The sequence below is a fragment of the Heterodontus francisci genome, chromosome 17 (assembly GCF_036365525.1).
Source record: "Heterodontus francisci isolate sHetFra1 chromosome 17, sHetFra1.hap1, whole genome shotgun sequence".
Classification (NCBI taxonomy): domain Eukaryota; kingdom Metazoa; phylum Chordata; class Chondrichthyes; order Heterodontiformes; family Heterodontidae; genus Heterodontus; species Heterodontus francisci.
In genome coordinates, this window is record NC_090387.1 from 65,874,491 (window position 1) to 65,900,365 (window position 25,875).

General features: G+C 46.7%; 1 protein-coding gene across 4 annotated transcripts in view; it reads left to right on the forward strand.

Moving 5' to 3' along the window:
* The window catches only part of LOC137378993 (leucine-rich repeat-containing protein 36-like), a 114,284-nt gene that overhangs the window by 60,614 nt on the left and 27,795 nt on the right, over positions 1 to 25,875 (forward strand). For 3 of the 4 annotated variants that reach the window (XM_068049558.1, XM_068049559.1, XM_068049561.1), the window contains 5 exons: positions 2,968 to 3,125; positions 5,734 to 5,782; positions 13,560 to 13,994; positions 14,915 to 15,279; positions 19,770 to 19,950. In XM_068049558.1, the coding sequence (XP_067905659.1) occupies positions 2,968 to 3,125; positions 5,734 to 5,782; positions 13,560 to 13,994; positions 14,915 to 15,279; positions 19,770 to 19,950 (1,188 nt within the window). The remainder of the gene's footprint in view (positions 1 to 2,967; positions 3,126 to 5,733; positions 5,783 to 13,559; positions 13,995 to 14,914; positions 15,280 to 19,769; positions 19,951 to 25,875) is intronic. The other variant, XM_068049560.1, reaches the window with a different exon arrangement.

A 25,875-nucleotide genomic window follows, 5' to 3' on the forward strand; every position in this document is an offset into this window, starting at 1 on the left:
TTCACCACCCTCTGAAACTCCTGCTCATCTCAATCCTAAATGGCCTACCTCTTATTCTGAGACTATGTCCCCTAGTTCTAGACCCCCTAGCCAGTGGAAACATCCTTCCTGCATTAACCTTGTTGAGTCCTGTAAGACTTTTGTATGCTTCAATGAGATCATCTCTCATTCTTCTGAACTCTAGAGAATACAGGCCAAGTCTCCTCAGTCTCTCCTCATAGGACAATTCTGTCATCCCAGGAATCAGTCTGGTGGACCTTTGTTGCACTCCCTGTATGGCAAGTGTATCCTTCCTTAGGTAAGGAGACCAAAACTGTACACAATACTCCAGGTGCAGTCTCACCAAGACTCTATACAATTGCAGCAAGACTTCTTTACTCCTGTACTCAAATCCTCTTGCAGCCTCACAGCTCCAGCGACCCGGGTTCAGTTCTGGGTACTGCCTGTGCAGAGTTTGCAAATTCTCCCTGTAACTGCGTGGGTTTCCTCCGGTGCTCCGGTTTCCTCCCACATGCCAAAGACTTGCGGGTGGATAGGTAAATTGGCCATTGTAAAAATTGCCCCTAGTGTAGGTAGGTAGTAGGAGAATTGAGGGAAAGTGGGGATGTGAGAGGGAAAATGGGATTAATGTAGGATTAGTATAAATGGGTGGTTGATGGTTGACACGGACCCGATGGGCCTAAGGGCCTGTTTCTGTGCTGTATCTCTCTATGACTCTAAAGGCATTTTATCATAAATCAGCATCATAAAGTCAATGAATGCTCAATTACAAAACTAGATAGAAATATCCAAACCTCAAAGTCCAGATCAACGTTAACAGAAACATAGGACAGAATTTTTAAGCCCTGACGAGGGCGGGCAAGAAAATTTGTGACACTGGCTGGTGGCCAGTTCCTTGGCTTCATCTCGCCCCAGGTCATTTTCCCAGAGGCTGGATGGGGGTGGAGGTTGCAGGACTACCCATCCGCAAGTGGTGGATAGCTGATTCAACTAGTAAAGGGCCTATTAAGGCCTATTGTCAGAGGTGTTGGAGAACAGTGTAGCTGCCTGGAAGTGACTGCCCGGCAGCAGACTGGGGGGCTAGCACTCCAGGCAGGTTTAGAGGCCCTCCCTGCCTGCCTGGCTTCAGTTACAGTGGCAGGCTGCCCTGAGGAAGGGTTCCCCTCCCTCCCCCACAATTGTGACCCGGCTGCTGAGGCCATTTTTAATTTAAATTTTAAAAAGTTAGAGAGAGGTGCCGCCATCTTGATGCACTATCACTCACCTGGAAAAGCAGCCTGCTGCTTCCAAGCCGAAGGGCTTCCTATTGACCCTCCAGCTTGAGAGCTCACCCACCCACCATCTTTAATTGGACAGCAGGCCCTCCCTCTGGCCACTAGTTGGCCAATTTGGGGAAAATCACAGATAAGTGACTGTTCCCCACACAATGTGGGTTTCTAACCCCCATTTGAGCCCGATGCATGTTCCTGAAGCCTGTGGGAATATCCTGCCCCTTGGTGGGGGGGGGGGGTGGGGCGCAGTCTTAACCTCCCTGGATAAGTGGGGGAGGGAGGGGTGGTGTGTGTGTGTGGAGATGGGTTACAATTTCAAAAATCTGAAACCCATCCCAACCCACCAACCTGATTTTAACAGAGGCGGTTAGGGGACACGGATGATTGACCTGTTCTTGAGGGACCGCACCCCCATCCCACCTCTGAAAAAATGGTTAGGCGGCGGGATGGAGCCAAGGAACCAGCACGCCAGCTGGTGTTGCAAATTTTCGTCCCCCCCCCCTCCCAGGGCGTAAGAATTCTGCCCTATGTTTCTGTTAACTTTGATCTGGGCTCTGAGGTTTGTATGTTTCTCAGTAAGTTAAAGATTTTAATAATGTGTGCCTCAAATTTTACCAGAGTTTTACTTTTAATGCCTGCGGGGCAGGTTTCCCAACGTTCGGGAAACCCGGCAGCTTAAGGCAGGCAAGAATGGTGGGATCTGGAAGGTAAGTGTTTTTCCAGCACTGCTCATGTGCCAGGAGGAGCAAGAGTGCTTTCTCTCAGACCCCAAGGAAACCTGCTACAATTGGCTTCCCTCCCCGCAATTGACCTACCCGCTTCCTTGTGATCTGATGCCCTCACAATCACTCCTCCTGATTTCCGCAATCATCCCCCCAACCTCGCTGATCTCTTCCCCCCCCCCCCAACCTCGCTGATCTCTCCCCTTCATTCTCCACGATCTCCTCCCCCTGACCGCCATGATCTCCTCAACTTGCCGCGCCCACCACCGACCTGTATCTGATGAGCTCAACATTGATTTTCCTGCCCACCCACCCCTGTGATCTCTGCCTTCTTTCTCTCTGCTCCTTGGCTGTAGCTTTGTGCTCCAGGCCTTACAGCTTCATTCTGGTTGGCTGCTGGCTGGGAAACAGAGGCAGAAATTCAAATTCATCGGGACCGTCACATTTCTAGGATCCTGGCAGTAAGTTAAAAAAAAAAGCTATCCCAATTTATGTGTTAAATCTCAGACACTATTGGATACTTTTTTTAACTGTCGCACTATTACTTGGCAAAGAAGAATCAGTTATGTTGAAAACTACAAGTTTAAAAATAATTGCTAGATTGCTGTCAAAAATTATGCACATAATATAGTTCTGGACTGATAAATATTTTAAAAAATTTTCAGGTTGGTTATTCAGCTTCTCTATTTGTTAACTAGATAGTAACAGTTCTTTCAGTAATTCATGATACTTTGACTTCCTTAAGCTATTTAATAGAATGAGCTTTAAATTGACATCACACATTATAAGTGGAGTGTTCTGCAGTTCAGTCTGTGTCACTTGGACCTTTTTATATATTTAACTACAAATCACGTATATACTAAAAAAGGTTTCATGGAACTCCATCCGCTACATCTATTTGCAGAGCCTGTGCAATATTTTACATGACTTATACCACTTAACCTCTTGTAATTTTATTTTTCATGGTTTACTAGATTTGAAGGAACGGTGGGCACCTCACGACTACCAACTGATGAGTGACCGTCAAGAATCTTTGTGCAGTCGGCCTCCATTGTCATCTCTCTATTCTACCAAGGACGTGAAGGAGGTGAAAGAAAATGATACATCAAGCAAGATGAGCATAGACACAATGGTAGGGTTGTTTGTTAAATACAGAAAAGTGAAGCATCATTAGCAGTAGTTTTTTTTACTATCCCATTTAAAGTAGTAATCTTTCTAAGCAGGCAGTTAAAAAATGTGTAATTAGCACCAAGCATTTCTAACTCCGGTATTCCATAAGTATTTTGTCACTTTTCAAAAGTGATTGAATTTTTGATTTTTTTTGCCAGTTTATCCAGCTTGTAGTATGTGGGTGTGTATTATTATATTATTACAAAAATCTGCACAGTGGATGAAAGACAAGCCAAAAGTTACATCCTCAATAGAAGACTATTATAGAAATGTATCGGAACGTCTGATTATTTATCAGAATAGATTTGTACAAGATCTTGGATAGTTGCATTCAATCTGGACCACAGTAAATTTATTGGAGATCTATCAAATTTTTAGGTAAATACAGGTCAGTGGGTTCGCATTTAATTCTTTCTGTTTTGAGACTTCTGTTTGAAAGATTTCTCTCTATGGTTAAACAGGAAGAAAACTCAAGAAATTGACTTTTCTTCAAAATTACTAGCCCATTTTATGTAAGAAAATAACAGTAGGAGTTTTAACTTTTTTACTAATTGTGCTTTTTTTTGTGTAACCTCCAAGTAAACCCTGGATTTAAGACCCTGTCAGGATATTTTGTGATGTCACAATTGGGGTGCATCCAGTGCAGGTCCACATGAAAACAATGGGAGTTGCAATTTCAGACCTAGCCTGAGAGCAGCTTAATCTTAGGAAACCAGAAAAGGAGTAGGATAGCTCAATTTTAACATGTTGAGAAAGTTGGTTTTGAATCTATTTCTGATATAAAATAAATATTGTGAGTCTATCCTATTCAAGTAGTCCCACACTTGGGGCTGCATTTTATTATGGCCATGGGGTCCCGTGGCGGGCCGGAAGGTGGGGGAAGACCCCACCTCAGCCCTCTGTCAAACCCCTGAAGCTATTCCACGGCAGACAGACAGTTAATAGCCCACCGTGGGGGACGCCGTCCCTTTAAGGAATGAGCTCTTGCCTCCACTGGGAGCGATGGCCTCTGTCGGTACCAAAGGAGGTCCTGCAGTACGAAGATGTCAGGAGACCCCAGCGACAGGTGAGTAGGATCATGGTCACCGGAGCCATTCAGGCAGGCCCTGGCAATGGGGCTGACTTGGGGCGATTGCTCCAAAGGAGGCAGACACCCCCCAATCCCACTAGGAGGCCACCAGGCTTTACCTGGCAGTGTCTCCCTGCAGTGGCGGGCACTTTCCACAAAATTGACACAGAGGCAGGAAGAAGCCCTTAAGTGGCCATTAATTGGCCACTTAAGGGCCTCAATTGGTTTAGGGCGGGAAGGCTGTCCTCGGCCTTCCCCGCCCTGGACAAAATGGCAGGGGGCCCAGGCATTGTCGGGAATGGCACCCTCTGCCATTTTTGATTGCCCCTCTGCCTGGGTTCCTGCCTGCAAGGGCAGAACAAAATCTCTGCCCTTGAAGCCATAATCCTGCCGCTGAACTGGCTGACTTCACATTATGCCCTTCATCTTGCTGTAAAGCCAGATGTGCAGTTTTCCTCGAGACTCTGACGAATGGAATAGACAGCTAAGTAGTATTACTGTATGTGGAGCACTCAGAATTGAATTAATTTTTAATTTGACAAGGATTGGAACGAATGAATAGTAACCATGTAGAGTTCTCAAATTGGAGGAATTCTTCACAATTATAAGATTCAGTGAAACCCAACCTTTCCTGATGCATGCCACCCTTGGACTTGCTCAGGAAAGACCAACCATGGATTTCATCAATGGGAATAGCTGTTTTTTCCTTACAGTGTGACCCAAAGCGGTCCTTGCATCTAACCTTACCCAAAATAGTCATTATTAAATAACTAAGGACCAGAGAAAACTGCTAAATGTTTATGTTTTTAAAATTATGTATTAAAATATTGGATCCAACATGAAAGAGTCCTGTTGATTGCCATAGTAATGGGACTTTGGATCTGTTCTCTTTTTTTCACATACATTGAGGGACAATTGGGTTTGTAAAGTTTATTAGTTATGGATTACATTTAACAATTGCAGTGTACCACAGGAGTGCAAGTTGTACTTTAACATTTGCAATATTTTTAGTATCATGATATTACGTTATGTGAATAATTACAGTTGCTGTATAGTAAATGGCGATACTGAGTTGCTCGGTTAATGTGTTCAGTATTCCTTACTGGGATGGAGTGCAAGTAATCTAAAAGGCAACAAAGCAACTATCTCAAAAGTTTTTACAAACACATGGGAAAATGAGGAAAGACCTTAAGGTTTTATGCTTAATCAGTTCAATAGAGGATGCTATCTCATGCACTGTCCTCCCTCAGTATTAGCCCTGCTAACTTCTGGAGGAGCAAAAAAAGAAAAAAAAAATTTAGATGTTCTTGCGCATTACCTTGAGCTGACCTCAAATGCATTTGAACAGTTTAGAACAATGTGTAAAGTAAATTAGTTTGTTCTTGTACACTTAAAAATGGAGCTGTAACAATAAACCATGTAATATGCAGTTGAAGAATTATCATTCTTAACTTGCAATACCTGAACTATACATTTTAAACCAAAAAAACTTTTTTTAAAGGAGATTGAACAATCAAGAAGTGGACAATATCACAGTTACCTCGATGAAGGTAAAGCTTTGTGGAAAGGTAGCTTTTGGGTGTAAGCTACATTATTTATTTGCTGGTAATAAACTCTTAAAGCATTGGTTTTTAACATTTATATTGACCACATTTGTTTATTCAAGGCAAGAAGCACACATCACACATTTGTGTTTATAGGTTCAAGTTCAAGGGGTGGCAAGGTTGAATTCATGAATCTCATGCCTGTGGTGAACTGCTGCAGCTTGAACATAACTGCCTTTGCTGCTGTTTCATAGAACAGGATAGGTACTTAAAAATACTAGTAGATCTCCCATGGTGTTACTTATAGCTAGTATAGGGCCAGTGGTGTGCTTTCTAATGTTTATGGCAGTCCTGCTATAATTTAAGCACAACAGTGGTTTGCTCACCATTGTAATATATAAATATATCACATGATTGAATTACTCATCGATAGTTACAAGGACTCACAGATGTAATATTTCTAATTATTTTTAGAAATTTTTTCTGAAGGAGCAATTAACTTTGCTCTTCACCCGCCTCCAAAGACTTCTCATTCTCAGTTATTTGTATTATATATTTTAATACTATCCCTCCCGCAGTGGATTTGCAGTATTTGCATAAGATTCAAGTACGTTACTTTTATTTACTTTTGGTTATTCTTTCTTCAAGAACTTTCCTCTTTTATTACAGTTATTTATATGTTTCTAAAAGATATTTTTGTCTCCTTACTTGTTGTGGATGGTATGTTTTGCTGAAGCTGTTATCATCACATTGTACCAAGGAAGTCTTTCTACTGTCAATGATCCAGTATTGATAGGCTCACTTTGATTGCTGTTTTCGAGCACAGCATCAAAGCTGCTCATATGTATTCCACCCCCTCCCCTCCCCCCCCCCCCCCCCCCCGCCATCCTTCAGTGCAAACATCATTATGCACAAAAATCATCAAAAAGCATAATTAGCTCTTTGTTTTAATTTAATGGCATATAAAACATGCATTTATATATTTTATCATGCTTCATATACAACTAAGGAGTGTGGAGTGAATGCTATGTAAGCAGATATGATACCCAATTTGTGCTCAGCAAGATCTCACAATCTGTTCTTTGTGATATTGATTGTGTGAGGTATATTGGTCAAAACACCAGGAAAACTCCCTGTTCCTAATTACACAGTGACGTGGGATCTTTAACATCCACACTAAACACTGGAAACATTCTTCAGACATTAAGTGCCAAATTTTATGGGTAAGTTTAGTAATTTTCTCCCCATCAAAATTATATAATTTTTGATGTTATTTTTAACTGTACACACTGAATATATAATAAAGAATATAGGAACATAGGAAGATAGGAACAGGAGTAGGCCATTCAACCCTCGAGCCTGTCCCGCCATTCAGTGAGATCATGGCTGACCCGCGGCCTAACTCCATATACCTGCCTTTGGCCCATATCCCTTAACACCTTTGCTTAACAAAATTCTATCTCAGATTTAAAATTAACAGCTGTTCTAGCTTCAACTGCTGTTTGTGGGAGAGAGTTCCGAACCTCTACCATCCTTTGCATGAAGAAGTGCTTCTTAACATCTCTCCTGAACGGTCTAGTCCTAATTTTTAGACTATGCCACCTAGTTTTAGAATCTCCAACCAGTGGAAATAGTTTATCTTTATCTAGCCTGTCTTTTACTGTTAATATCTTGAAGACTTAGATCAGATTATCCCTTAACCTTCTAAATTCTAGCGAAAACAGGCCTAATTTGTGTAATCTCTCCTCGTAACTTAACCCCCCTGTAGTCCAGGTATCATTCTTGTAAACCTACGTTGCACTCCCTCCAAGGCCAATATATCCTTCCTAAGGTATGGTGCCCAGAACTGCTCACAGTACTCCAAGTGGGGTCTAACCAGGGTTTTGTACAGCTGCAGCATAACCTCTGTGTCTTTATACTCCAATCCTCTAGATATAAAGGCTAGCATTCCATTAACCTTTTTGATTATTTTCTACACTTGCTCGTGGAATTCTAAAGATCTATGCACCTGAACCCCCAAGTCTCTTTGGACATCCACTGTACTTAACCTCTTCCCATTTAGAAAGTACCCTGCTCTATCCTTTTTTGGTCCAAAATAGATCATCTCTCACTTGCCCGCATTGAAATCCATCTGCCACAGTTTTGCCCACTCACCTAGTCTGTCAATATCTCTTTGCAATTTTATGCTATCATCTGGACTGTCTACAATGCCACCTAACTTTGTATCATCAGCAAATTTGGATATATGACTTACTATGCCATCATCCAAGTCGTTAATGAATAATGTGAGTAATTGAGGCCCCAACACAGATCCCTGCGGGACACCACTAGTCACATCCTGCCAATCGGAGTACTTACCCATTATCTCCACTCTCTGTCGCCTACCACTCAACCAACTTTCTAACCATGTCAATAATTTGCCTTCAACTCTATGGGCTTCTACCTTAGTTAACAGTCTCTTATGTGGGACTTTATCAAATGCCTTCTGGAAGTCCATATAAATAACATCCATAGACATTCCCCTGTCCACTACCTTAGTCACCTCTTCAAAAAATTCAATGAGATTTGTCAGGCATGACCTTCCCGTCATGAATCCACGCTGGCTGTCCCTGATTAACTGAAATTTTTCTAGGTGTTCGGTCACCCAATATTGATTGTAGACTCCAACAACTTGCCCACCACAGATGTCAGGCTAACTGGTCTGTAATTTCCTTGGTTCCCCCTTTCACCCTTCTTAAAAAGTGGAGTGACACGTGCAACTTTCCAATCCAGAGGGACCACTCCTGGATCTAGGGAACTCTGAAAGACTATAGTTAGGGCATTTATAATGTGCTCCCCTACTTCCTTTAACACCCTCGGATGGAAAGCGTCAGGTCCTGGGGATTTCTCACTCTTTAGTTCCATTAATTTCCTTGTTACTGATGTTTTACTTACATTAATTATATTAAGTCCCTGTCCCCTATCGGCTATTAATTTTTTCGGGACTGCTGGTAGGTTATCCTCCTTTTCAACTGTAAATACTGAGGCAAAGTAATTGTTCAACATGTCCGCCATTTCCCCATTATCAATGACACTATCTCCATTTTCAGCTTTTAGTGGGCCTACATTGCTCTTGACCACTCACTTCCCTTTATGTAACTATAAAATTTCTTCTTATTGATTTTGATGTCCCTTGTAAGTTTCCTTTCATAATCTCTTTTAGTAGCTCTTATAAGTGCTTTGTGACCCTTTGCTGGTCTTTGTGTTGATCCCATTTGGCTGGATCTGTGCTGCGTTTTGCATTTTTGTAAGCCCTTTTTGTTTTATGCTATCCCTAATCTCTTTCGTTGTCCTTGGCTGTTTTTTCTGTGAAGTGCAGCTTTTTCCTCTCGGGTATATACTCGCTCTGTATTTCATTAAATGTTTCTTTAAATATTCTCCACTGTTCTGCAGTCGTTTGACCCATTAACAGATCTACCCAGTTTACCGTGGACAGTCTCTGTCTCATCCCGGTAAAGTCAGCCTTACCCAAGTTTAAAATTCTAGTAGCTGACTCGTGCTTTTCACTTTCAAACGCTATCTTGAATTTGATCATGTTGTGATCAATATTTGATAAATGTTCACGCACAGTTAGGCTACTAATTAAATTTGGCTCATTACTCATAACTAAATCTAATATTGCCTGTCCCCTTGTTACGTCTAGGACATATTGCTGTAGGTTTAAGGTGCAAGGGGCAAAGTTTAGAGTGGATGTGCGAGGCAAGTTTTTCACACAGAGGGTGGTGAGTGCCTGGAACCTGCTGCCAGGGGAGGTGGTGGAAGCAGATACGATAGCGATGTTTAAGAGACATCTTGACAAATATATGAATAGGAAGGGAATAGAGGGATATGGGCCCCGGAAGTGCAGAAGGTGTTCGTTTCGGCAGGCATCAAGATCGGCACAGGCTTGGAGGGCCGAATGGCCTGTTCCTGTGCTGTACTGTTCTTTGTTCTTTGAAACTATCCTAGACACATTCCAGAAATTCACTACCTTTCTGACAGGTGCTAGTCTGCCTTTCCCAATCTATGTGTAAGTTAAAATCCCCCATTAATACTACTCTGCCTTTGTTACATAATTTGTGCATTTATACAATCTAACACTATGGGCGGCGCAGTGGTTAGCACCGCAGCCTCACAGCTCCAGGGACCCGTGTTCGATTCTGGGTACTGCCTGTGCAGAGTTTGCAAGTTCTCCCTGTGTCTGCATGGGTTTTCGCTGGGTGCTCCGGTTTCCTCCCACATCCAAAGACTTGCAGGTGATAGGTAAATTGGCCATTGTAAATTGCCCCTAGTGTAGGGAGGTGATGAGGAATATGGGATTACTGTAGGGTTAGTATAAATGGGTGGTTGTTGGTCGGCACAGACTCGGTCGGCCGAAGGGCCTATTTCAGTGCTGTTTATCTAAATAAATAAATAAACACCTCAGAACTGCTACCAGGGGGTCTATACACAACAGTTTTAGATCCTTTTCTGTTCCTCAGTTCCACCCATAAGGTCTCCACTGGATGCTTTCCCCTCGTTATATCCTCCCTCACCAATGAGGTGATGTTATTTCTAATCAGTAAGGCTACTCCACCCCCTCTGCCATTTTCCCTGTCCCTCCTGTAAACTTTATAACCATGTATATTTAGTTCCCAGTCCCGACCATCCTGCAGCCACGTTTCCGCAATGACCACCACATCATAATCTTCCATTTGAATTTGCACCTGCAGCTCATCTAGTTTATTCCTTACACTCCGTTCATTTGTATATAGAACTCTTATTTGGGCTATACCCCTTAACCTGCCCTTCAGCACTGATGCTTTATTCACCTGTTTATTATTTCTCTCTTCTAACCTGCACTCCTACCTTCTCCTTTAACTTGCTGTTTTTCCATGCATCTGAACCCTCACCCCCACTATTTAGTTTTAAGCCCTATCTACAGCCCCAGTTATGCGATTCGCCAAGACTCTGGTCCCAGCATGATTCAGGTGGAGCCCATCCCATCTGAACAGCTCCCTCCTTCCCCAGTACTGGTGTCAATGTCCCACGAATTCGAACCCATTTTCCCACACCAGTCTTTGAGCCACGCATTTACCTGTTTAATCTTATTGACCCTTTGCCAATTTGCTCGTGGCTCAGGTAGTAATCCTGAGATTATTACCTTTTTGGTTCTGCTTTTTAATTTAGCCCCTAGCTGCTCATATTCCCTCGGCAGAACCTCTAACCTCGTTCTACCTATATCGTTGGTACCTACGTGGACCACGACAGCTGGATCTTTCCCTTCCCACTCCAAGTTCCTCTGCAGCCCAGATGAGATATCCCGAACCCTGGCACCAGGTAGGCAACAGAGCCTTCGGGACTCTTGATCCTGGCCACAGAGAACAGTGTCTATGCCCCTAACTATACTATCCTCGATTACGACTACATTTTTCTTTTCTCCCCCCACTTGAATGGCTCCCTGTACCACGGTGCTGTGGTCAGTTTGCTCATGCTCCCTACGGTCACTGCTCTCGTCCACACAGGGAGTAAGAATCTCAAATCTGTTGGACAAGGACAATGGCTGAGGCTCCTGCAGCACTACCTCCTGGATTGCTCTACCTGCCTCATTCATAGTCACACCCTCATGTCCCTGACCACTGGCCGAATTCAAGGTAGTTAATCTAAGGGGTGTGACTGCCTCCTGAAACAGAGTGTCCAGGTAACTCTCCCTCTCCCTGATGTGTCGCATTGTCCGAAGCTCAGACTCCAGCTCATCAACTCTGAGCCGGAGTTCCTCGAGCAGCCAACACTTGCTACAGATGTGTTCACCAGGAACCACAATGGGGTCCACCAGCTTCCACATCATGCAGGTACAACACATCACCTGGTCCTGCATCTCTATTCAATATAATTAAATTTTAATTTGTTATTTAAATTTCAGACAGGTCTTTAGTTTTTTTTTTAAACCGCTTTAGTCTTTAGTTTATATACTTATAAATCAATCAAGTCTTACTCTATGTTGATTCAATTAAATTAAATTAAAAACTTACCTGTTTACTGACCCCAGCTGCTTTCTGTTTCCCTGCTGTCACTGTTCAATGTGACGTCACTCTGATGTCACTTTTCGATTTTTTTTTTTCCCCCCCCCCTCTCTCGGGTTCCGCTCCTCTCTGCCTCTCTCCCACACAGGTTTTTGGCGCGCTTTTTATACCTCCGGTCCTGCTGCTCCTCGGGCTCCACTCCTGTATGAAAATAGCATGAAGATATTGGCCAGAATTTTATGACCCACCCCCCCCCCCCCCACCACTGAGTGGGCTGATGGTGGGGGGGTGGGCATAAAATTGAGTGGGGGTGTGCCGTTCCCGACCTCCTCCTGTGCCGCTGCAATTTTATACAGGGTGGTGGTGGCAAGAAACGGCCCGCCCACCCCAGGCCAATCAAGGCCCTTAAGTGGCCAATTAACTGCCACTTGCGCCGCGGCGGGTATTTGACCCCTGGCGGGCGGACGGCAAAAGCCCAAGAACACGGCCAGGTTAAACCTGGCAGCCTTCTTGCAGGCTAGAGGGGGGGACCCTCCTGATCGGGCACCCTGTGCCCCATGGCCACCACCAAAGCCCCAACTGCCCCCACTGCACAACATTCCCTCCCCCACCCCCCCTTCCCTTGCTGGGGCCTGGCCGATTATACCCGGCAACTCAAGGAGGTGGAAGTCCTGGCCAAGACCAATTAAGAGCCTGGAGAGTGAAAAATCCCAGCGTGGCTCCCCAATCCTGGCGGAGGTGGGCTCATCCCCAATTTTAAGGCCGCTGGCTGGGTCCTTGCGCCAAACGTTAAATAGCCATTAATTGTGAAGCTTCCTTTTGTGATATTTGAAGGTTGCAGATTGCTAGGTTTGAACAAAATTGAGTAATTTGTGGAATATTTCTGATGCTTGCTCATTGCTGATTGGTGGCTTGCCTACCTGCCTCATGAATGGAAATATTTTGGATTTCTTTTATTAATCTAAACTTTTCACAAGAAAGAATAAAAATACTCTTGTACAATTTAGGTAACTTTTTAAACAAATAATGAATTGCATGCCCTGCTAAATACAGAAACCAACCCAAACAAAATTTATACATTTTCAAAGGACGAACCTTCAACGTAAATTTATTAAATACCAAGCACAAATTTACTTTTCTAGCACTGTCAAAGTGAGGGCCATCACCAAGTGTTCTCACTAGCAGCTTTCTTCCTGATTGTGATACTGAAATGCCTTTTGGAATCTGTTTTTAGCCAATCAAATTACCGTAACATTTCTCCCACTTTAAAGTGGGGTGTGGGAAAGGAGAAATAGCTTACAAGGAAGCAGGTAAATGAAAAAATTAAAGTGGAATAAAGGTAAGAAAACTGATTAAAAAATGCACAATATTGAGCATATTGGTTCGAAGTAACATTGAAGTTAGCATTTTAAAAGGCTAGAGAATAGGAAGTAAAAAAAAATTCAGGGGAAGCACAAGTAAAGTCTTTTCAATATTTATACTATTTAAAATTGTTTCTCAAGTGCTAAGTTTCAGGTTTGAACTATTATTAAAGCTATTTCTTTTGTTTGTGTAACTTCATTATGATAGTGGTATTTATTTCAGTATCCGTATGCGATCAAAAAAAAACAGTCATCCCAGGGAATTTGGAGTTTTCCTGAAGCTACCGGCAGTCTAAGGTTAAGTCTTCAGCAGTGCATTCTAGAAATATAAAGGTAATAGTTTAGGGACAATTCTATTTGTCGAATGATTAAAGGTTTTATTGTACTGCATTTGTCTTTCAGACGATAATAAAATTTATCATTCGCCATCCCGCTCCTCTCTACGCTCTATTGGGAAGAGTGTTTGCAATCGATCCAGAGAAGGATTCAGAGTAACATTTGCAGATAAAATACTGGATTCGTGTACAGATGAGAACAATATGCAGAAAAGTTCTGTTAATTCAGATTTACAGTATGACCATTCTTCAGGGTATAAGAAGGAAAGCTTGCTTCAGACCAGGGAGAGAAACCTTATAAACTATACGGATACCTCTGTGATGCACGATTCTTCTAATATTGATACAAACAGCATACTATCACACGATTATCACAAGCAACCATACACAGATACAAAGACGTATCAGTCCACTTGGGAGCCTCAGAGTTCTTATTTAAACTATCAGACAGATAAAGCAACCATTGGAATGAGCAGCGACAGATTGTTTAAATTGAGTTCAGGTAGTACCAGTGCTAACATTTGTAGTTTTGTTCCTTTACCAGTCCATTGTTTGTTGTGCTGTTTTTTTTTCCTGCAGTCTATTTTAATATGTCAATAGTGTTTTAATAAACTTTATGTATTTGTGTAGTTTCTATTAATATGCTAATATTTACAGTTAAAGCTATGTTTATTTATAAGAAGAAATATTACCAGCTTTAGTCCAAGCAGGCTTTTTGTTCAAAATTTCTCTTTCTTGAGGGGGGAGTATACAGTCAAGCTCAGCACCTCATCTGTAATTGTTTTTCTCCAGTCCTCCTCTGAAACTGCCCCATATCTAACCAAAGCCTCATCCCAATAACCAAGCTGAGATAAAATAAGGCAAAATAAACCAAGATGGAAAAAGTGTTTTGGAATGCCATTGTGCTGTTCGAATGATCTTTAAAAAAAAAACTCAAACATTAACAGGATTGACAATCCTGCAGCATATTGGTGAAAGTGAACACTTTATTATAAACCTGGATGTAAGAATTTCTATCTACATCTTGCAGTAATCCAGTATTTTTGGTATTTTCTGTCCTTGATGTAACGAGATGCTCTTTGGGGCAGTGGGGTGTTGTAGTGGTGGTGTGGGTAGGTGTTCTTCTTTAATATATCACGTTAGTAGCACCAACATATGAATCATATGTTTTGTGATGATTGTAAAACAATGAAGCAAAAGTCCAAGTGCCTCAAGTAGCATTGTGGTAGCAGAAATTCTGATATTCAGTGCATCAAAGCGATGCATCCTCCCGTAAAGTACATATTTAAGAAAGGACAGTGGAGGGATATAATGTTTATTAGGGTAAACTGAATATCCCATTGTATATATTGAGCTATGAAATTAATTCATATGAATGAAGCTGCTGATCATTTCCCCTCATTTTTTTCTTAATCTGTCCAGACTTGAAAGCAAGTAGCACATATGGAAGCAGAAAAAATACCCATATAGATGATGGTGCTAGCAGTCAGAGATCAAAAATGACTTCTAGTAGCTTAATACCACGTCATGGAACTTCATCTTCTGACCTCTTACTCGATCGGCAAAGTTTGATATCACCCACCAGCTCTTTTACATCCCTTTATTCCAATAGTTCAAAGAGGGGCTTTACTGAGCATATGAATACAGAATTTACAGCCAGCAAGAACTCGGAGAGACGATCACAACTAACTACAGCCAATATGGAAAATTTTAATTCTAAATTAGAACCGAAGAAAACAAGCAGTTTAAGTTCACTGTTGTGTTTGCAGCCAAGTTATGATAGAAAGGTAACAAACCCAGCTTATTAGCCTCAGAGTTAATTTTTCCAGGGAGCACTTGTCTCCAACATATGCAATCAAGTTTTTTCCCCAGTGTTAGGGATTGACATAGGATTCTGTAGATTCAAAACATTTAAAATATTAGTTGACTTTGTTCTTAAACCCCAACCCACAATACCTATTATCATGTTTCATATCATTGACCTTGCTATGACTTGGAGATTTTGCCACCAGGAGACTGGGAACCTGTGTAGAACACAGATCTCAGGTAAGACTAATTCTAGTGGTTTCCCTAAATTGTAACAGTGACTGCACTTCAAAATAATTAATTGACTATTAAATGCTTTGGCATGTTTTGAGGTCATGATAGGTGCTATATGAATGCAAGCTCTCTCTCTCTTTAAATTAACTTACTCAGACTCCTTGCTTTATATGGGAAAAACAGAAAGGGCTGAATTTTACAGACCCCCCGCCCCACCCCCCCCCACCCGCCCACGACTTCAGGAGTTGTGGTGGGGCAGGCTAGAAAATGCCGCTGGGAGAGGGCTGCCACACACCCCGACGCCAGGAAGGCCCGGCTCGATATTGTTGGCGCTGGCGAGGCCTCGTGGTGGCCCCCTTCCCCTCCCCACCACTCAACAATGGGACCCCCTGTTAACGTTGAAATAAATTTAAGTTATTGCATTAACGATACATGCATTCCCGCCGCCTATCCCGGTCCAATCTTCCTGCCACTGGCCAGCACTCCCGCGCCTTCGGATCCCGAGGCATAACGTTGGTGGGGAGGGGGGGAAGAGGTACATTTCTCAGTGTAGGAGTGGGGTGAGCGGGGTTAAAGTAATATCATTGGTGTATGGATTGGTGGGAAAGGTAATAGCGTAAAGGTTATGCACTTTGTGGGAGGGGGGAAGGTCAGGAGGACAAGATAAGTGTTTTGGTCGGGGAGAGGGCAAGTAATTAATTCTATGGTTATGGAGTAGTGGGAGAAGGGCAAGATAATTTTTTTTTTTAAATCAATGTATCTTTAAATATTTAAATTGAACTGCAGTGCTCAAAGCCTTTTAAAAATGGCATCAGCATCTGCACACAGGCAGCTGACACCGTTGCCGGGGATGGACAGCCCAACCCCTCCACGTCAGGCGGGGGAGGGGGTGCAGTCCGCCCCAGCTATTTAAATGAGCTGCCACGCTTAATATCGTGGTGGCTCTGTGACACATGGCGGGAGTATAAATTGTTTTAGCCCGCCGCTAATTTTGGTGCCGGGAGTATAAATTTCAGCCCAAAATGTGGAAAATGCACAGGTTGGTCAGCATCCATAAAGAGAACACAGATTAACATTTTAAGTATAACTCATCATCAAAATCCTTGTATATAGTTGGTCAGCTTCTAGCCAGGAATTTTATTTTTCTAATACATCTATTTTTGATGTGTCATTTTGTTATTTCATGTTCATATTAAATCCTTGTATGTACTAATTGTCATTCACACTATCCTGTGCTATTCTGTAAGAAACGTTTTTAAGCTAAGCTAATTTCCTTTTTCAACATTTGGTCCTCCTCCAGTTAACAATTTTTACTCTTGATTGTACCTTGTCCTTTTCCCAATTATTCTAAACCTGATGATATTATGATCACTTCCCTAAATGCTTCTCCACTAAAACATGCTTCACTTGAGCTCCTCATTCTCCAGAACTAGATCCAGCACTGATTCTTTCCTCATTGAGCTGGAAACACACCGATCGAGAAAATTGTCTTATAGGCATTTCAGGAATTCCTCCCCCTCTTTGCCCTTTACACTGTTACTATCCCAGTCCATATTATGATAATTGAAGTCCCCTGTTATCATTACTCTGTATACATAACTTGTATCTTTCTGTAATTTGCCTGAAAATCTACTCCCTATTGCCTTCCCACTATTTGGTGTCCTATATTATACACCCTGTAGTGTAGTAGTTAGTTGATCGTTCCTTAATTCTAACCAAATAGACTCTACCTTTCATGTTCAACTGCATCATCTCTCTCCAGTGCTAAATTAGTTTCTTTGACAATACTGTCCCCTCCCTTTTTTTACCTTCCCTATCTTTCCTGGATATGTTGTTGCCAAGAATATTAAGTTCCAAATCCACCCCTTCTTTGCATCAGGTCTCTGTTATTGCCAGTATATCATAGTCCCATGTGGCAACTTGTGCCTGCAACCCATTTACCACACTATGGGCTGAATTGTGTTGAGCTTCCCATGTCAGGCTCCATTGGTGGGAGGCGGGGGGGAAATACTGCAGCGGCAAAAGCCTGCCTTGGAGCCCAGTGCCAGGATTGCCAGGCCCGATCTTCCTGGCGATGGCAAGGCTCCCTAGAAGCCCCTCCGTCGCTCAGCGACGGGACCGGACTTTAAATATTTACATAAACTTCATGAATACATTTACCTACAATTCACCGGGATCTTGCCGGCTGCCAGGATCTTCCATGCGATGAGCGGCACACTGGTACCTTTACTTTCCCGTCAAGGGAAAACTGGCACCACCGAGGTGGAGAAGGGGGGAACTTAAGATTTTTAGTGAAGTGGGGGGGTGTGAGGGAACGGGGTCAACTCTGCATTTCTAGTGTGGGGGGGAGGGGTGACCTCTGCACTTTGTACAGTTGGCAGGGAAGAGGTCAACTCTTCAGTGTTAGTGTTTTGTGCGGTCATTTATTTTCATTGTATTGGGGGCAACGGGTCAGACATTTATTTACAGTATAGTTGGGGGGGGGGGGGGGGAGGGGGAGGTTGGGTATGGGGATCAACTCTCTAGTTTCTGTGCAGGTCTGGCAGCCCTATAACAAAAATGGCACCACGCCTGCACAGAGGCAGCTGACGCCATTCACGTAATCGCTGAGGCCACCCCTGGCACATGATTGGAGGGGGAGACGGCCCACCCTGTGTATTTAAATGAGCCGTGTGCTAGATTGCGACGCACGGCCTGTGCATGGGGGCTGCCAGTTTTTTGCCTGCCACCACACATAGTGGCGGGAGAATAAAATTCAGTCCTTTGTGCATTTACACACATGGGGCTGAATTTTATTGGCCCCTCAACACCGCCAGTCGCGGCAAGGGGGCCAGTAAAATGTTGCAGGGAGAGGCCCGCCTCGACCTGCCACGTCGAGAAGGGTCCACTGCATATTACTGGCTATCCACAAATTTCTTATTGTTCATTAAAAATGTAATACTGCTGCCCTATTAAAAATTTAAAGTAATTATAAGGGCTTAAAACCCTTTAAAAATGGTGCTGGCGCCTGCATGGTGTGGCACCAGACGCCAGGGCCGCGGAGGCTGCCCCCAAATGTCATTGGGGGCAGGCACTCTGCTCCCCACTATTTAAATGAGCCCCGCGCGAAATATTGCGGGGTCTCTGCGGGAGCCGCTGAATGTGGGCATCCCGCCAAGTTCAAATTCAGCTCTTGCACTCCAAACCTATCTTAAACTGCCTCACGTTTGACCCTGTCTGATTCCCCTCCTATTTCTGAACTATTCTTAACTCTAGTGCTGTTCATCTCTCCCAGTCCTCTGTACACCTTGTTTCTCCTCAAATGCTTTATCTTGGGCCGAACCCTTGCCAAATTAGTTTAAACCACAACACCCCACAGTGTTCATTACCTTTCTTTTAAGGATTTTGGTCCCAGTTCTGTTGAGGTGCTTGAACAAGTCCCTCCTACCCCAAACAGGTCCCAGTGTACCAGGAATGTGAAGTCCTCCCTCCTGCACCATTTCTCCAGTCCCAAGTTTTATCCTACTAATGGTGTGATAAGTGCTAATTACTGCTGAATGACCTTTCTGGTGCTGAAATTAACTACAAGTGTGAAATCTCATTCCTTCAGCATTTAATTATTATTGGACTTTTTTAATTTGATAAATTGTACTTTTTATGTGTCTATTTTTCTCTCTCTCTTTCCATCTCTTTTTATTTATCTTTCTGTACCTGATTTAACTTTAAATTCACTATTCTGACATCCACTTTCAGTTTCAGACTGCATTGATCATTTAACAAATCTTCAATCTGATTTGTTCAGGAGATACACAGTTGCTTGTCCTGTTCACACAGATCCCAAAACTGTGCCATTTCCATCTCCCACTCACAGTAGCTTACAGTGCAAGAGCTCATGGAAATTAAATAGGCAAGGGCAAGTCTAACATTCATTCACCTTCATTCACCAGCTTCAGTAAATTCTGGCCCATAGTGTTTTGAAGTTAGTATATTCAAATAAATATGGCAACCTGACTTTATCCTTCAAACTTGAGCTGGCCTTTTGTTATGGCCATGCAACTGCGTTGGAGTTAGATTTGAACTGGTTATCTTCTTCATTAGGAGGCAGCCTGCCACTGTTCACATAAGCAAAATATAGACACCCAAATCATCCTATATCCAAAATTAGAACTGGCAATTTTAAATGCACTCTCAGAATGTGGTAAATGCAAATGTTAATACAGATTGTAAAATGTAAATTTTGTATTTCTCGCTTCACCAGCAAGCACCTCTGGATCAGTTGCTTGAAGTAGAAGAATGTGGTGATTATCGTCCTCGAACTCCAACTGGGCTCAGCTCTGGTGTCTCTGCAAGTGTTTCCTCCCTCTTGCTGAAACTACTTGATCTGGTGGACCAACACTGGAATGGTTCAAGATCTCTTCAGATGAACCAGAGCTTTCTTAGTAAGTCGTCTACCATGATTCCATTTTGTTATATGTACTCATGTGGTTTTTAATATAGAGATTTTAAATACAAGCTAGATGTTAGAATGATTTTACTCCTAAAGTTCAATTGGCAAAATCGTTTGAACTACATTATCCTTTTTAATATTCAGTTTTTTGGTAATATGCATGAGAGGAAAATGACACTGAATTACCTCTTGATGATGATTGTTGAGGAATTGATAATGCAGAATTTTTTAATGTTATATAGCAGGTGTCCAACCTTTTTGCATGGGGGGCCACATTACAATTTTTGTTCTACATAAGGAGTCAAAGAGAATATTTGGGAAAGATAAAAGCATTAAATTTTATATTACTATTAATCAAAAGAACAACAAACATGCAATTTTGTGAAGAAGCTTTAAATGAGACTAATAAATTCACTAAATTTCTTGTCACTATGTTGAACACTGATTTAGTGAGATACCTGGCATTGTTTTTCCATGCACACAATCTCTGCCCGCACACTAACGTAGTGATGTAGAATATTCCAGATAGATGTCCACCTGTCAGGAGTGATCTTGATCTCGTTTTCTCTCCACCCCTCTCCCCACCCCCATTCCTCCCGTCTATGCGTTGATCTCTCCCCCCTCTCTTTCTCTTTCCCCTCGCTTTCTCTCCTCTATCTCTCCCCTCCTCTCTCCCCTCTCCCCCATCTTTTCTCTCCCCCTCTCCCACTGTTCCTCACTCCCCTCTCTCTCTTCCCCTCCTTTCTCTCCCTCTCATTCTCCCCCCCTCTTTTTATCTTCCTCTCCCCTCTCCCCCATCCACACCCTCTTTCCCCTCTCTCTCTCTCCCCCCATCCAACCCCTCTCTTCCACACTCTCACCCCCACTTTCCCCTCTCCCCCTCAATCCCACCCCTCCCCCTTCCCCCTCTCTTCTCCTTCTCCTCCCTCTCTTCTCCTTCTCCTCCCTCTCTCTTCCACCCCTCACCCTCTCGACCCCCAACTCTCTCTTCTCCCCTCCTCCCTTCCCTCCACCTCTCTCTCTCCCCCATCTTCCCCCCCCTCTCTCTCCCCCATCTTCCCCCTCTCACTTTCCCCCATCTTCCCCCTCTCTCTCTCCCCCATCTTCCCCCTCTCTCTCTCCCCCATCTTCCCCCTCTCTCTTTCCCCATCTTCCCCCTCTCTCTTTCCCCCATCTTCCCCCTCTCTCTTTCCCCCATCTTCCCCCTCTCCCTTTCCCCCATCTTCCCCTCTCTCTTTCCCCCATCTTCCCCTCTCTCTTTCCCCATCTTCCCCCTCTCTCTTTCCCCCATCTTCCCCCTCTCTCTTTCCCTTCTCTCTTTCCCCCATCTCTCTTTCCCCCATCTCTCTCCTCTCACTCTCCCCCCTCACTATCACCTATCACGCTCTGATTCACACCCCCCCGCCCCCTTGCTCTCTTCCCCTCTCTCTCTCTCTCCCCGCTCTCTCCCTCCCCCTCCCCCCATTTCCTGCCCAATCTCCCCCTCCTCCCTCCAATCTCCTCCCATCCGCCCCCTTTCTCCCACCCCTACTTTCCCGCATTTCTACCCCCACTTCCCCGCCCTCTCTCCCCGTTCACCCGTTCCCCTCCTTCTCTCAGCCCTCTCTCCCTCAATCCACCTGTCCCCATCCTGTCTCACCCCTCCCCCTTCCCCCTGTCCTCCCCCTCTACCACCCTCTCCCTGCTCCTCCCTCTCCTTTCCCCCCTCTCTCTCCCCCCCTCACTCCTCCCTCCACTCTCCTCTCTCCCCCCTCTCCCTCCCCTCATCTCTCCCCTCATCTCTCCCCCTCACAATCACCTATCACACTCTGTTTCAAACTCCCCCTTGCTCTCTTACCACTCTCTCCTCCCTCCCCCACTTCCCCCTCCACCCTTGTTCCCTCCACCCTTGTTCCCTCCCCCTCCACCCTTGTTCCCTCCCCCTCCACCCCTGTTCTCTTGCCCTCTCTTCTCCCTCTCTCTCTTCTCTCCTGCGCTCTCTCTTCCGCCCTCTTTCCCCTTCCCTCCCGAATCACACTCCACTCGACCCCCTCCCCCCTCCCCTCCCCCCTCTCTCTCCTCCCATCTCTCTTTCTTCCCATCTCCCCCCTCTCTCTCCCTTTCTCTCTTCCCCCATCTCTCTTCCCCCATCTCTCTCTTCTCCCCCATCTCTCTCCCCCCTCTACACCTATCACGTTCTGTTTCACACTCCCCCTTGCTCTTCTGCCCCTCTCTTTCACTCCCCCGTCTCTCTCCCGCTCTCTCCCTCCGCCCATCTCCAGCCCCAATCTCCCCCTCCTCCCTCCACTCTTCCCCATCCGCCCCCTCAATCCCACCCAACTTTCCCGCATCTCTACCCCCTCTCCCCCCCTCTCTACCCCCCTCTCCCCCCCTCTCTACCTCCTCTCCCCCCCTCTCTACCCCCTGCCCTCTCTCCCCCTTCACCCCTGTTCCCCTCCCCCTCTCACCCCTCTCTCCACCCTCAATTCCAGCTGTCTCCATTCTCTCACCCCTGCCCTTTCCCCTTCCCCACTTCCCCCTTCCCCACTTCCCCTTCTCTTCCCCATCTCTTCAGCCCTCTAGACCCCCCTCTCTTTTCCCCCTGTCACTCTCCTCTCTCTCTCCCCCTCACTCCTCTCTCCTCCTCTCTCTCTCCCTCCTCACTATCACCTATCACACTGTTTCACACTCCCCCTTGCTCTTTTCTCCCTTTCACTCCCCCTCTCTCTTCCCCCCTCCCTCTCTCTCCCTCTCCTTCTCCCCCTTCTCTTCCTCCCCCTCTCTCTCTCTCCCCCCCATCCACCCCTCTCTCCCACTCCCACCCCCACTTTTCCCCTCTCTCCCCCACTTTTCCCCCTCTCTCCCCCTTCACCCTGTTCCCGTCCCCCTCTCCCCCTCCCCCCTCTCCCCCCTCAATCCACCTCTCCATCCTGTCTCACCCCTCCCCCTTCCCTCTCTTCCCCCCTCACTCTCTGCTCTCTCCTCCCCTCTCTCTTCCGCCCTCTTCCCCTTCCCTCGTAATCACCCTCCACGACCCCCTCTCTCCCCAACTCTTTCCCCCCATCTACCTCTCTCTCTCCCCTCACTATCACCTGTCACACTCTGTTTCACACTCCCCCTTGCTCTCTTCCCCTTCCCTCTCTTTCAATCCCCCCTCTCTCCCCCCTCTCTCGCTCTCCCCCCTCTCTCGCTCTCCCCCTCTCTCGCTCTCCCCCTCTCTCGCTCCCCCTCGCTCTCTGCTCTCTCCCCGCTCTCGCTCCCCCTCGCTCTCTGCTCTCTCCCCGCTCTCTGCTCTCTCCCCGCTCTCTGCTCTCTCCCCGCTCTCTGCTCTCTCCCCGCTCTCTGCTCTCTCCCTCCCCCTCTCTCCCCTTCTCTTCCTCCCCTCTCTACCCCCCCCTCCCTCCATCTCCCGCCCCTATCTCCTCCCGCCTCTCTCCCCCCCCCATCCGCCCCCTCTCTCCCACCCCTACTTTCCTGCATCTCTACCCCTCTCCCCCCCTGCCCTCTCTCCCCCTTGACCCCTGTTCCCTTTCTCACCCCTCTCTCTCCCTCAATCCCACCTGTCTATCTCCCCTCAATCCCACCTGTCTCCATCCTGTCTCACCCCTCCCCCTTCCCCCTCTCTTCTCCCCCTCTCCCCTCTCTTCTCCCCCTCTCCCCTCTCTTCTCCCCCTCTCCCTCTCTTCTCCCCCTCTCCCCTCTCTTCTCCCCCTCTCCCCTCTCTTCTCCCCCTCTCACCTCTCACCCCTCACCCCTCCCCTCTCACCTCTCACCCCTCCCTCTCCCTGCTGTCTCTCCCCTCTTTCCCCTCTCTCTCCCCTCTCCCTCCCCATCTCCCCCCTCTCCCTCCCCATCTCTCCCCTCTCCCTCCCCATCTCTCCCCTCTCCCTCCCCATCTCTCCCCTCTCCCTCCCCATCTCTCCCCTCTCCCTCCCCATCTCTCCCCTCTCCCTCCCCATCTCTCCCCTCTCCCTCCCCATCTCTCCCCTCTCCCTCCCCATCTCTCCCCTCTCCCTCCCCATCTCTCCCCTCTCCCTCCCCATCTCTCCCCTCTCCCTCCCCATCTCTCCCCTCTCCCTCCCCATCTCTCCCCTCTCCCTCCCCATCTCTCCCCTCATCTCTCTCCCCCCCCCCTCACTATCACCTATCACGCTCTGTTCCACACTCCCCCTTGCTCTCTTCCCCCTCTCTTTCACTCCCCTCTCTCCCTCCCCCTCTTTCTCTCCCCGCTCTCGTTCTCTCTCTCTGCTCACTCCCTCCCCTCTCCCCCTCCTCTCTTCTCCCATCCACACCCTCTCTCCCACCCCTACTTTCCCGCATCTCTACCCCCTCTCTCCCCCCCCCCCCACCGCGCCCCCTCTCCCCCTTCACCACTGTTCCCCTCGCTCTCTCTCTCCCCCCTCAAACCCACCAGTCTCCATTCTGTCTCACCCCTCCCACTTCCCCCTCTCTTCCCCTCTCCTCTTGCTGCTTCTCTTCCCCCTCTCTTTCCCCACTCTTTCTCCACTCTTTCTCTCACCCCACTCTTTCTCTCTCCCTCCACACTCTCTCTCCCCCAACTTCCCCTCTCTCCCCTCTCCTCCCCCTCTCTCTCCTTCCTTCTCTGCCCCCTCCCCTTCTCTCCCCCGCCCCCTTCTCTCCCCCCTCCCCCTCATTCTCTCCCCACATTTCTCCCCCTCCCTCTCTCCCCACATTTCTCCCCCTCCCTCTCTCCCCACATTTCTCCCCCTCCATTTCTCCCCCTCCCTCTCTCCCCACATTTCTCCCCCTCCCTCTCTCCCCACATTTCTCCCCCTCCTCTCTCCCCACATTTCTCCCCCTCCCTCTCTCCCCACATTTCTCCCCCTCCCTCTCTCCCCACATTTCTCCCCCTCCCTCTCTCCCCACATTTCTCCCCCTCCCTCCCCCCCATTCTCTCCCTCCCCCCCATTCTCTCCCTCCCCCCCATTCTCTCCCTCCCCACTCTCCCCCTCTGTTTCCCCCCTCCCCCCTTTCCCTCCCAATCACGCTCCACTCTCCCCGTCCACCCCACTCTCTCACCCCTCCCTTCCCCACATCTCTTTCCCCCATTCCCCCCTCCTCTTAAAATCACCTCTCTCATGCTCTTTCACACTCCCCCTCGCTCTCTTCCCCCTCTCTTTCACTCCCCGCTGTCTGTCTTTCCCTGCTGTCTCTCTCTCTACACGCTCTCTCTCCCCACTCCTCCTCTTTCCCCCCCTCTACCCCATTCCCCCCTCAACCACCTCTCTCCCCTTCTCCTCCCCTCTCTTTTCCGCCCTCTCTCCTCCCCTCTTTTACCCCCTCTCTCCCCACCTCCTCTCTCCCCACCTCCTCTCTCCCCACCTCCTCTCTCCCCACCTCCTCTCTCCCCACCTCCCCTCTCTGTCCCCTCCCTCCCTCCGTCCCCTCCTTCTCTCCCCCCCCCATCCCCTCTTTCTCTCCCGCCTCCCCTCCTCTTTCTCTCCCGCCTCCCCTCCTCTCCCGCCTCCCCTCCTTCTCTCCCCCCACCCCTTACTCCTCCCTCTGCCACCCTCCCCCATCTCTCTCCCCCTCTCTCTCCCTCCTCACTCCCCCCTCTCTCTCCCTCCTCACTCCCCCCTCTCTCTCCCTCCTCACTCCCCCCTCTCTCTCCCTCCTCACTCCCCCCTCTCTCTCCCTCCTCACTCCCCCCCTCTCTCCCTCCTCACTCCCCCCCTCTCTCCCTCCTCACTTCCCCCCTCTCTCCCTCCTCACTTCCCCCCTCTCTCCCTCCTCACTTCCCCCCTCTCTCCCTCCTCACTTCCCCCCTCTCTCCCTCCTCACTTCCCCCCTCTCTCCCTCCTCACTTCCCCCCTCTCTCCCTCCTCACTTCCCCCCTCTCTCCCTCCTCACTTCCCCCCTCTCTCCCTCCTCACTTCCCCCCTCTCTCCCTCCTCACTTCCCCCCTCTCTCCCTCCTA